Source organism: Carcharhinus amblyrhynchos, chromosome 15 (genome assembly GCF_965287045.1).
Source record: "Carcharhinus amblyrhynchos chromosome 15, sCarAmb.v2.hapA, whole genome shotgun sequence".
Taxonomy (NCBI): domain Eukaryota; kingdom Metazoa; phylum Chordata; class Chondrichthyes; order Carcharhiniformes; family Carcharhinidae; genus Carcharhinus; species Carcharhinus amblyrhynchos.
Genome location: NC_137338.1, coordinates 12,307,110 through 12,319,520, shown reverse-complemented (window position 1 = coordinate 12,319,520; position 12,411 = coordinate 12,307,110). Strand labels below are relative to the sequence as shown.

Genomic DNA, 12,411 nt, shown 5'->3' with positions numbered 1-12,411 from the left:
ATACAGATAACTCAGTTTGGGAGCCTTTGACCTCATAATTTAAAGGAAGGCTCAAGCTGCTTGGTGTCGTGTAGGTATGGATCATGAAGGGGATCATGTTTTGGGGTGCATGTCTGAGGTCAGGGCCGGGTGACCCATTGGGAAGTCCCCGTTGTTGGTGACCAGGAGGAGGTGGGGGAAGAGGTAGGAGGGAAGGGGTCCCACTCAGCGCACTGCGAGATCAGGGATCCCTTGCGAAATGGCAACCGAGCGCTCTGCAGCCAGGCTCACTGATATGTTTAGGCCCCGTCCTCCCCTCAGTAACGGCACGCAACTCACCACTCTCCCAAAAAACTGACTGATGAGGGACGATTGTGGTGCAGGGCCCTCCGTTATTCTCACCGTTACGAGCTCGCCCAGAACTGGACGCAATACTCTAGTTGAGACTGAACCAGTGTTATATACAAGTTTAACATAAGGTCCTTGCTTTTGTGCACCCTATCAATAAAGCCTGGGATATTGTATGTTTTATTAACTGTGCTTTCATCCTGTTCTGCTACCTTCAACAGTGTACGCATTGATCCACCAGTCCCTCGGCTCCTGCATCACCTTTAGAACTATACCAATTATTCCATGATTCATTATTCCAAAATGACTGGCTTTCCACTTCTCTACATTACATTTCATCCAAGACTTAACCACCCATACCACCATCCTGTCTATGACCATTCCATGTTTTACACTATCATCCTCCATTCATAATGCTTCCAAGTCTTACATTATCCACAAATTTTGAAGCTGTGTCCTGTACACCAAGGTTTAGAATATTGATTATGTCAAGAACTGCCGGCTCCGAACAGTGACCTCTGGGGTAACTCCTCTGTCAACCTTCCCTCACGTCAAGAAACATTAATCAACCACTGTTCCCAGCCGTTCTGCCGATTTTCCTTCCAAGTTGCGATTGTCCCTTTGATTGTCCCTTCAGGCGCCAGAGTGTGGCGACACCCCAGACACTAAAGGGCAATTTATCATGGCCAATCCATCTAATCTGCACATTTTTGGACTGTGGGAAGAAACCTGAACATCCAGAGGAAACCCACGCAGACATGGGGAGTACATGCAAACTCCACATAGACAGTGAGCCAAGGCCGGAATTGAACCTGGGTCCAGCTTGTGGAGCAGATTATTATCCAAAATAACTCCAGGAAACTCAGGTACACGACAATCTTTTATTAGCCAAAGCATTGGGAAAACACTACCTTAGAGAAAGGACTCTGAAGCAGACTCCACTCCACTAAAAAACAGACATACAGTGAAAATCACAGAGGCAATATATTGTTTTAAATTCCAAAATTGCCTGTTTTAATCTTAAAATGTTGTATCAAGTTTTATGAGAATCCTGCGAAAGCATTAGTACCACAGTATGTGAGAATGATCTGTCTACAATATTTACGAGCGTCTATGGAATCAGACAAAAATCTCATAGGCAGGTATGATAAGGTTTAATAAATAATGCTACAACATCCTTTAATACCAATATGTCACTTGTAAACTGTTTAGATTTGGCTAGCTTAGATCAGTCAATGAAGTGTATCAGAAACAGATATAGGAAATGATTATATGAAGCAAATAATATGGAACATGGAGAATCAGAGGAAGATTGGGGTATGACTGTTCATTCACAAAATGTGGGCTGGAATTCTCCAACCATTCATGCCCCTTTGCCGCTATTCTCAAGAATGCGTGAACAGGCGGGGAATAGAGGGATACAGGCGGTTGGTCTGGATAGGACAACGTGAGCAGTGCAGGCTTGGTGGGCCAAAGGGCCTGTTCCTGTGCTGTACTGTTCTTTGCTTTGGTGTGAAAGTTAAAAGGTGTTTCTGTAAGACTTGTGATGGCGCTAATAATATAATGGAGAACTTGGTGCTCAGTCAAGTCTCTGTTCACTGCAGCAGGATTGGAGAATTCCAGCTGCAGGGTGAGGTTGTAGAAACCAAGCCATGGTGGGATATGTGGAAAGACATGTTCACTGAATGAGGGAGTTGTAAAAGAAGCAAATATGCATCAGAGAAAGCTGTTGAAAATGATTGCATGATGTATAATTCGTGGATGGTGGAACACATTTGAGAAAACCTTGAGAAAATTGCAGAAGAGAAATTGCTCTTGTGATTAACTGATGGATAACTCAGGATTATGTCTATGTATCAACTCAGTGTCATCATCTGTAAGCACACTAAGAAGTCTCACAACACCAGGTTAAAGTCCAACAGGTTTATTTGACGGTAAACCCACAACCCTGAAAGCTTGTGGGTTTACTATCAAATAAACCTGTTGGACTTTAACCTGGTGTTGTGAGACTTCTTACTGTGTTCACCCCAGTCCAACGCCGGCATCTCCACATCATCATCTGTAAGGCCATGAGACTAGTACAGGTATATCTTGTGAGACATGAGTGTCACCTGGGAAAGCTGGGAGGCGATGGTCGAGTGCCAGACTACTAATCAACAAATTCAGCTAATGTTCTGGGGGCCTGGGTTCAAATTCCACCTTGGCCATGGCAGACGGGGAAATTTAAATTCAATAAAAATATCTGAAATTAAGAATCTTCTGATGACCATGTAACAATTGTCGGAAAAACCCATCTGCTTCACTAATGTCCTTTAGGGAAGAAAATCAACCGTCCTTACCAAATCTAGCCGACATGTGACTCCAGAGCCACACAGACGGTCACCCAAGACTGCAATTGAACCCAGGTCCCTGGCGATGTGAGGCGGCCATGCTAAACCCTGTGCTGCCATAATTGCTGTTTCTGAGACATGATGGAGAGAAGGGCAGGATTGGCAGCTCGATATTCCAGGATATAGGAACTTCAGAAAAACCACATATCGGTATTTAATTTTTAAAATAGAATATGCTACCTTCACCCATCCCTACTCCAGTATACTTATTATCCTCAGGTTTCCCCCTTCAATAGCAGACATTTTCTACGTGACTGGTGAGTGGGTCATTTCCTGGCTGCTCCAATGCTACTCTTGCTTCTCACCTTAGGGCACATTCATCTTTTTTTTGGCCTGGTTGAGTTAAATACCTTCCAAAATTCCTGGCCTTTCTCACGCGCCTCCCACATAGCATTGTCGACTGCATCTCCTTCACGTTGATGTCTGAATCTCCATCCCAACACTACCTCCACGCTCCACTGCCCCGCCCGCACTTGCCGCGTTCATTAGCAAAACCAAAAGTCAGTAGCTCATCAGAAGAGTCCGTGCTTTGGTCAACCGATCCAGGTTGTTCGTCAAAGCTCTTCGTTTGATTGTTGTATCATCATCTTCAAGGAGAAGAGCATCCACATCCTTACTGTGGAATAACAACTGAGCCAACTCTACCTTCATCTGGGCAGGCAGTTCTTGGAGGAGATAAAACCTTAGCACCATGGGAACCATTTGGATCAGTCGATCAATAGCAATCTAAGGATTTAAAGAAAGGTAAATGATCAAACAATACCCGCCACAATTTAAACATTAACTCCCAACTAAAGAACTAAATTGACTTTAACTGGTCTGCGGCACTTTTAAGTAAAGGTAGCAAAACTAGACAGCCAATTAATATATTACGAAACCTGCCCAGGTTGAGCTGGTAACATTTCCAAATCACACTTTCTTCAAAATGTTCAATGGAATCTATTTTCCTATCAGCAATCCTAATTCGGGGAGTCAGTGGCCTAGTGGTATCGTTACTGGACCGGAAACCCAGGGGACATAGGTTCAAATCCCACCATAGCAGATGGTGAAATTTGAATTCAGCAAAAATTGGGAATGAAAAGTCTATTGATGACCAATGCACCATTGCTGATTGTCATTATAAATCCATCTGGTTCACTGATGTCCTTTAGGGAAGGAAATCCACCATCCTTACCTGGTCTGGCCTACAGAGCCACGGCAATGTGGCTGATTCTTAACTGCCCTCTGGCATGGCCGAGTGAACACAGTAAGAAGTCTGACAACACCAGGTTTAAGTCCAACCGATTTATTTGATAGTAAACTCACAAGCTTTCGCGGGTTCCCTCTTCGTCAGGTGAATGGAGAGTTCTGGCCTCAGACAGAGCATATAAAAGCACAGACAGTTTCAACAGGGATCTTGGGTCCATGTCGCACTATCTGTAACCCCTGTGACTTGCCTGGGTTTGCAAAACCTCACTTACTGGACTGTCTGGAGACAATACACATCTCTTTAATCTGTGATCAGTGCTCCTTCCACTCACATTGTCGGCCACTTTAGGACTTGAACAGCAGGTTAGGTGTAAAGATTCGCATTCTAATCAGTAATCCGTAAACTGTCTGTGCTTTATGTGCTCTGTCTGAGGCCAGAACTCTCCATTCACCTGACGAAGAGGGAAACCTCGAAAGCTCATGAGTTTACTATCAAATAAATCGGTTGGACTTAAACCTGGTGTTGTCAGACTTCTTACTGTATTTACCCCAGTCCAACGCCGGCATCTCCACATCATGGCTGAGTGAGCCACTCAGTCCAAGGGCAATTAAGGATGGGCGATAAATGCTGGCCAGGCTGCGGTGCCCATGGCCCATGAATGATTTCTTTAAAAATCCTGTGGTGTTTGTGTCTATATTTTGTGCAGGAATCTCCATATGAGGAATCAAGTCATGGCAACATTTAATTCAGGCTTTTCTGCACCTTTAAAACTATCTCAGTAAGGGGACTATCAGGATGACTGTCTTTTGATAAGCTTCATCGCACCAAGAAGCTGACTTTGATGACTGACCTATTTGCTGCTATGTTGTATCAGGCAGAACTCAATTTTGCATAACGAGAGGCTACTTGAATTGGGCCAACATTCTCTGGCGATCGCGAGAGAAAAAAAACACAAGGTTTTGAAGGGGCTTGGTAACGTAGAGGCTGAGAGATTGTTACTGCTGGTCGGGAAATCTAAAACACTGGGGTACAATCTCAGGATAAAGGACTGATCATCCAGGATGAACAGGAGGTTCACTTAATGGATTGTGAATCTATGGAATTCCGTAGGGATATGGGGAGTGGGCAGGAAAGTGGAGTTGAAGCCTAAGATCAGCTATGATTGTACTTAGTAGTGGGACAGCCAGGACAGGCCTTATGGTCCAATACCATTCCTCCCTCTTGCGTTCAATGTTTTTATAGCTGCATGTCGGACCATGCTATGCAGTAACTGGCTAACGAATTTACTGACATTACTTTAGATGTGCATTACCTGTTGTACTTCAGAGTTTTAAGACATCCTGAGGTCTGTGAAAGGTTCTATCCAATCACTGTAACACCTGCAAATACAAGATGGCTACCAACACCTGCCAATGCAAGATGGCTGCCAACACCTGCCAATGCAAGGTGGCTGCCAACACCTGCCATTGCAAGGTGGCTGCCAACACCTGCCATTGCAAGGTGGCTGCCAACACCTGCCAATGCAAGATGGCTGCCAACACCTGCCATTGCAAGGTGGCTGCCAACACCTGCCAATGCAAGATGGCTGCCAACACCTGCCATTGCAAGGTGGCTGCCAACACCTGCCAATGCAAGATGGTTGCTAACACCTGCAAATGCAAAATGGCTGCCAACACCTGCCATTGCAAGGTGGCTACCAACACCTGCAAATGCAAGAACGCTGCCAATATCTGCCAATGTAAGATGGCTGCCAATGCCTGCCAGTGCAAGGTGGCTGCCAATATCCGCTAATGTAAGATAGCTGCCAATACCTGCCAGTGCAAGGGGGCTGCCAATATCCACTAATGTAAGATAGCTGCCAATACCTGCCTGTGCAAGAAGGCTGCCAACACCTGACAATTTAAGGTGGCTGCCAACAGTTGATGATTTAACCTGGCTACCAACAGTGCATTTGCACATCAACACTTGTTTTTAGGAGACACAGGTCCACCCTCAGAAACAATGACAACTTTTCTCTAGCACTTTGCAAACTCTTAATAATAAATCTTATTTCATTGCGCACGTATCCCTAAAGTGGTTAAAAACTACACCAAAAAAAGTAACATAGCCAACTACTCCATCCCTCTGAACAATTAAATGGCTGGTCTCAGATTTCTCGCAATTCCATGTTTCCTGAGCTCTATACTGGGCAGAGACTTGGGGCGCGGTCATTTCTCAGTCTCTGTTTCTTCTGCCTTCTCCCTCTTTCCCCAGCCATTTCTTTCCACATTCATCTTTGACTAAATTGACGTGATGTATCATTCTCACTGGGAGTGGGCGGGTGAAGTGGGTTCCTTTTGCCCTTTTGCTCTTACCAGCCCTTGCCTGTGTGGTTTGGGCTGAGTTGTGGATGGAGGGCGTTGTTAGACTGATGCTGTCGGAGATGTAGTATTTGCAATTCCAGGGCCTGTGACCTGACACGCACCCTGTTGCACATTAGCCTTTATAAAGATGGTGGTTATGCATACAACTGCACAAAAAAGCAGCCGGCATAATAAGGGACCCCAGGCACCCCGGACGTTCTCTCTTCCACCTTCGTCTGTTAGGAAAAAGATACAAAAGTCTGAGGTCACACACCAACCGACTCAAGAACAGCTTCTTTCCTGCTGCTGTCAGACTTTTGACCTACCTTGCATTAAGTTAACCTTTCCCTACTCCCTAGCTGTGACTGTAACACAACATTCTGCACCCTCCCCTTTCCTTCTCTATGAACGGTATGCTTTGCCTGTATAGAGCGCAAGAAACAATACTTTTCACTGTGTCCCAATACATGTGACAATAATAAATCAGATCAAATCAATGTCAGCAGCAAAGGCAGTCCTATCCAAATGCAAGCCCTATCATTTTATACACTATCTATGCAGCAAATTCGGTATGGATTCACTAACAATAGCCCAACTGGGCCAATTCATAGAACCCTACAGTGCAGAAAGAGGCCATTCGGCCTATCGGGTCTGCACCCACCACAATCCCCCCCAGGCCCTACCCCCCTATCCCTACCTATTTTACCTGCTAATCCCTCTAACCTACACACCTCAGGACACCAAGGGGCAATTTTAGCATGGCCAATCAACTTAACCCGCACACCTTTGGACTGTGGGAGGAAACCAGAGCACCTGGAGGAAACCCACACAGACACGAGGAAAATGTGCACAGACAGTGACCCGAGCCAGGAATCGAACCCATGTCCCTAGGGCAGCAGTGCTAACCACTGTGCTACCATGCTGCTCCCTTGAGGCCAACTTGGCCCAACAATGTGGTCAGCTTTGCCCAGAGCGATTACTCGAGTGACTTCCTGGACCATTTGAACCTTTCTGTCCACGCCTAACCCTTTCCAACCCCATTCCCCGACACCCGACAATACAGGGCCAAAGGAACATAGCACCACCAGCGTGGTCTCACCTGGTAATAGGTTTGCAAGTGAAGCACCATTGTCTGGACAGTGTTGCTTGAATTTCCAGTCACACTGCTCCTGCTTTGCTGAGATAACGACGTAAATTCCGCCAGTTTGTAGCTGTACATTTCATCCGGGGCGTAAACCATCCCTTCCATCTGAAAGTTGATCTGTATCATTCGCTCCGCCTCTCTTTCCATTCTGTGACAGATTTCAGCAATTTTAACCTGTGGGAAATTGCAAAGAGACTGCTGATACTCAAAAATGCTGGAGTTAGGGGGACAAAAATGGAACTCGATAACACCCAACCACTTCAAGGTAAAGTGATCACAAGTAGGCTTATTAATCACAAGTAGGCTCACACTCACACAGCAATGATGTTATTGTGAAAGAGGATGTCCTCTTTTGGCAATGACTACAAGTATTTTGAAATTTCAGTTTGGTAAATATTTACCTATCGGCCTAATGAGAGGGATTTTCCAGCCTCGCTCATCCCAAAACTGTAAGATCCCACCCGAGGCCAATGGATCTTTCCATGTTCCACCCCTCGCTCATTCCGATTCCCATGGCGGGCGGGACAGTAAAATTCCAGCCCCTGTGCCTAAAGAAGCACGAGGTCAGCTTGATAACTCGAACACAGGGGGCTCTCTGTCATAGGTGCACTCTGTCCCATAGTTCGATCTAAGACTGCACAACCAGGTCCCAACACTAGGAGGAGCTAATCCCAGTAAGAAGTCTCACAACACTAGGTTAAAGTCCAACAATTTTATTTGATGGTAAACCCACAAGTTTTCAGACCTCTGCTCCTTCTAATGTTAGCTGTAAAGACTCGCATTCTAATCAGTATTCTGTAAACTGCGTGTGCTTTTATATGCCCTGATCAGAACTTTCCACTCACCTGATGAAGGAACAGCATTCCGAAAGCCTGTGGGTTTACTATCAAATAAACATGTTGGATTTTAACCTGGTGTTGTGAAACTTCTTACTGTGTTTACCCCAGTCCAATGCCGGCATCTCCACATTAGCAGCTAATCTTCCAGGGGAGACCTCACCTGCACTCTTAAAGGAGCAGTATGCACCCCAAACCCTAACATACAATATATACATTCACCATACAATTTAGCTAATCTCATTAGTCTAACAAAAGAGAAAAATGAGAGAATATATCACGGTAGAGACCTAGTGTACCTGATTTGCTAACGGCTTATTGTGTTGGGGACATGGCACTGCTAAACTTGGATTTCCCGAGATATCAATTCAGGAACTCTTGCAAACGAAACCAGAAGTAGTTCAACATCTTGGTACAGCATTTCCCACGCTGTACCAGGGAACAGTGCTTGAGGCCCCACTCTGCCCAAACTGACCCAGAGGGCTGAATTTTACCGGCATTCTGCCCAAGGCTCGTACGATCCCACCCAAGGCCAACGGAAAATGCCATTCTCTGAGCAAGCCAGTCCCCGGAATCGGGGCGGAAGTGCCGGTAAAATTCCGGCCAGAAAGTCCGAACGTGTCTTGGGGAGAGTCACGTTCATCCATCCACCTTACACGGTACATGTCTGGTGTTATAAAAATGCAATAGATTGGCCGTTATCATTTGAAAGCACAGAATTAGACAATGGCTAGATATGGACTTTCATCGTAGTATTGGTCGTGGACCAACCACCCTCTCTGTAACTGTCCGAATTTCCTTTAGTTCCAAGTCCATGCTTGGGTTTTTTCCTAGTTTTGGAAGGGTTGTTTGGGGAAAGATAAAAAAGAGTTGGCTAGCAGGAGACTCCTTGGTTCAGGGCTTCAGCATACCCTTAACAATCTAAGCCAGCAGGCCATGATGACAACTAACCAGTAACACAACATGCCTTCTAACAAAGAACAAACAGCCCGGGAAACAGGCCCTTCGGCCCAACGAGCCCACACCGCCATTTTAACATTACGAGTCCCCCCTCCACTCATGACCCTTATCTATGCTTATGGCATTCCACGTTGAGGGAAGACTAATTTAGGGACAATTTATTACCACCAATCGGCCTAATAGCACATCTTTGGGGTGTGGGAGGAAACCGGAGCACCCGGAGAAAACCCACGCAAGCACGGGGAGAATGCGCAAACTCCCGCAGACACCGGCCCAAATCCATGTGTCTGCACAGCAATCAGCGATAGTCACTGGGCTGTCGTGTTGCCCAGTATCTGGTCCAGTTTAAGCACACACTAACGACATGAAGCACTAGGCCAATCTCGAACAACCAAGAGCAGCCCAAGTACAACCCATCGCGTGTATGCCCCTCGTTTGACAACAAGGCAGACCGACTTAAAACCTGTGAGTTAAAAGGGAAAAAACATTAGTTTCATTCCACATCCTTATACATTACCAGGGAAGCCCCAGTGCTAATGAACCTTATTTAAAACAATCTCCTATATCGTCCCATCTCCAACCCACTCATGTGCCTGTCTAAGTAACTCTTAAACAACTCTAGCGTGCCTGCCTACACCACCTTGCTTGGCAGAGCATTCCATACCCCCACTACCCTCTGTGTGAAAAATCTCCCTCTAACATCCGTGTTATACCTCGCCCCCCTCACCCTAAGCCCGTGGCCCCTTGTACTGTGCGTTTCCAACATAGAAAAAAGCTTACCACTGTTTACTCTATCTATACTTTTCATAATCTTATATACCTCTATTAGATCTCCCCTCAGTCGCTGTCTTTCAAGGGAAAACAGCCCCAATTTGATCAATCTTTCCCCATAACCCAGTCCTTCCATACCAGGCAACATCCTGGTAAACCTCCTCTGCACTGTCTCCAGAGTCTCCACGTCTTTCCAGTAGTAAGGCAACCAGAACTGGACGCAGTACTCCAAATGCGGCCCAATCAACGTTCTATACAACTGCAACATTAGACTCCAGCTCTTATATTCTATATCCCTTCCTATAAAGGCTAACATACTATAAGCTTTCTTCACAACCTTCTCCACTTGCACTGTCACCTTCAAAGACTTGTGCACTTGCACCCCCAGGTCCCGCTGCATTTCTATACTCTTTATAGGTCTACCCTTTATCATATATGTCCCCCCTACATTATTTCAGCCAAAATGCATCGCTTCACATTTATCAGGATTAAACTCCATTTGCCATATATTTGCCCAATATGCCAGCCTATCTTATATCCCGTTGTATTGCCAGACACTGCTCCTCACTGCCCGCCAATCCAGCCATCTTAGTATCATCTGCAAATTTGCTGATCACACCACTTGCTCCCTCTTCCAAGTCATTTATATATATTACAAAGAGAAGAGGTCCCAGTACTGAGCACACGCTATGACAACGGATGAATGAACATCACTCGACAGTCACCAGGCAAGACTGTTCCCTTCCTGTTGGCGAACACTTCAGTGGTCACGGGCATTCAGCCTCTGACCTTCGGGTAAGCATTCTCCAAGGCGGCCTTCACGACACACGACAGCGCAGAGTCGCTGAGCAGAGACTGATAGCCAAGTTCCGCACACATGAGGACGGTCTCAACAGGGATCTTGGGTTCATGTCGCACTATCTGTAACCCCCATGACTTCCCTGGGTTTGCAAAACCTCACTTACTGTACTGTCTGGAGACAATACACATCTCTTTAAACTGTGATCAGTGCTCCTTCCACTCACATTATCAGCCACTTCAGGTCTTGAACAGCAGGTTAGGTGTAAGGATTCGCATTTTAATCAGTAATCTCTAAACTGTCTGTGCTTTATATGCTCTGTCTGAGGCCAGAACTCTCCATTCACCTGACGAAGGGGGTAACCCCGAAAGCTAGTGAGTATATTATCAAATAAATAGGTTGGACTAAAACCTGGTGTTGTCAGACTTTTTACTGTGTTTACGCCAGTCCAACGCCGGCATACCCACATCATGCACACCACTAGTGACAGACCTCCAGCTAGAAAAGGACCCCTCCACTACTACTCTCTGTCTCCTCTTAGCAAGCCAGTTCTCAACCCATCTAGATACCTGGCCTTGTATCCCATGAGCCTTAATCTTTTCTACCAACCTACCATGAGGGACTTTGTCAAACGCCTTACTGAATCCATATAGACAATATCAACGGCTCATCCTTCGTCGACTGTTTTTGTCACCTCCTCAAAAAATTCTACCAGATTCGTAAGGCAAGACTTCCCCTTTACAAAGCCATGCTGTGTATCCCTAATCAGATCGCAACACTCTAAATGCTCATACATCCTGTCCCTAAGAATCCTCTCCATCAACTTGCCTACCACTGACATCAAACTCACTGGCCTATAGTTACCAGGGTTATCCCTCCTCCCTTTTTAAACAACAGTACCACGTTCGCTATCCTCCAGTCCTCTGGGACCTCACCTGTGTCCAAAGAAGAGACAAAGATTTGCGTCAGAGGCCCAGCAACTTCATTTCTCGCCTCCCTAAGCAGCCTAGGATAAATGCAATCGGGCCCCAGAGATTTATCAGTTTTAATGCTACCTAAAAGCCCTAACACTTCTTCCCTCGTAATGGATAGTTCCTTCAATTGGTCTACAGCTCCCTCGATGACTGTACCAGACATCAAGCCCCTCTCCTTCGTGAATACCGACGCAAAGAATTCATTCAGGATCTCCCCCATTCCCTCGGACTCTAAACACAGTTGCCCTCCTCTGTCCCTGAGAGGACCGATTTTTCCTCTAACCACCGTTTCGTTCCTGACATAGGAGTAAAACGCCTTTGGATTTTCCTTAATCCTACCCACCAAAGCCATGGACTGGTCAACCATGGACTTAGAACAGGCTGAGCAGGAACCAAACATTCTGCATATTTAACCTAACACGGCACCCAGCAATCCTTCCTGTCTAAAAAGGACCTCCCAGAGGGGTACAAAACCATTGGGAAAAGCAAACATTGAAATGGCTGGGCTGGGTGATGTAAAGAGTCAGTCCACCATTAAAACAGCAGCAGATGAGTTTGTAGTTTAGTGTCACGTACCTGAACTTCATTGACTAAAACAGGAAGGCCACTAAAGTGCTGACGTGCCAACGTGTTACACACGGTCTCAACTTTAGCTGGATGGGGAAGAAACAAAGAATAA

At 45.8% G+C, this 12,411-nt stretch overlaps 1 protein-coding gene across 2 annotated transcripts in view; it reads right to left on the bottom strand.

Annotated features, from left to right (window-relative positions):
* Positions 1 to 1,054: 1,054 nt before the first annotated feature.
* LOC145353073 (interferon-induced GTP-binding protein Mx3-like) overlaps positions 1,055 to 12,411 on the bottom strand; it is a 44,421-nt gene continuing 33,064 nt past the window's right edge. For both annotated transcript variants that reach the window (XM_080203415.1, XM_080203416.1), the window contains 3 exons: positions 12,309 to 12,385; positions 7,348 to 7,566; positions 1,055 to 3,443 (listed from right to left, as the gene is read on the bottom strand). In XM_080203415.1, the coding sequence (XP_080059541.1) occupies positions 3,219 to 3,443; positions 7,348 to 7,566; positions 12,309 to 12,385 (521 nt within the window). In that variant the 3' untranslated portion in view covers positions 1,055 to 3,218. The remainder of the gene's footprint in view (positions 3,444 to 7,347; positions 7,567 to 12,308; positions 12,386 to 12,411) is intronic.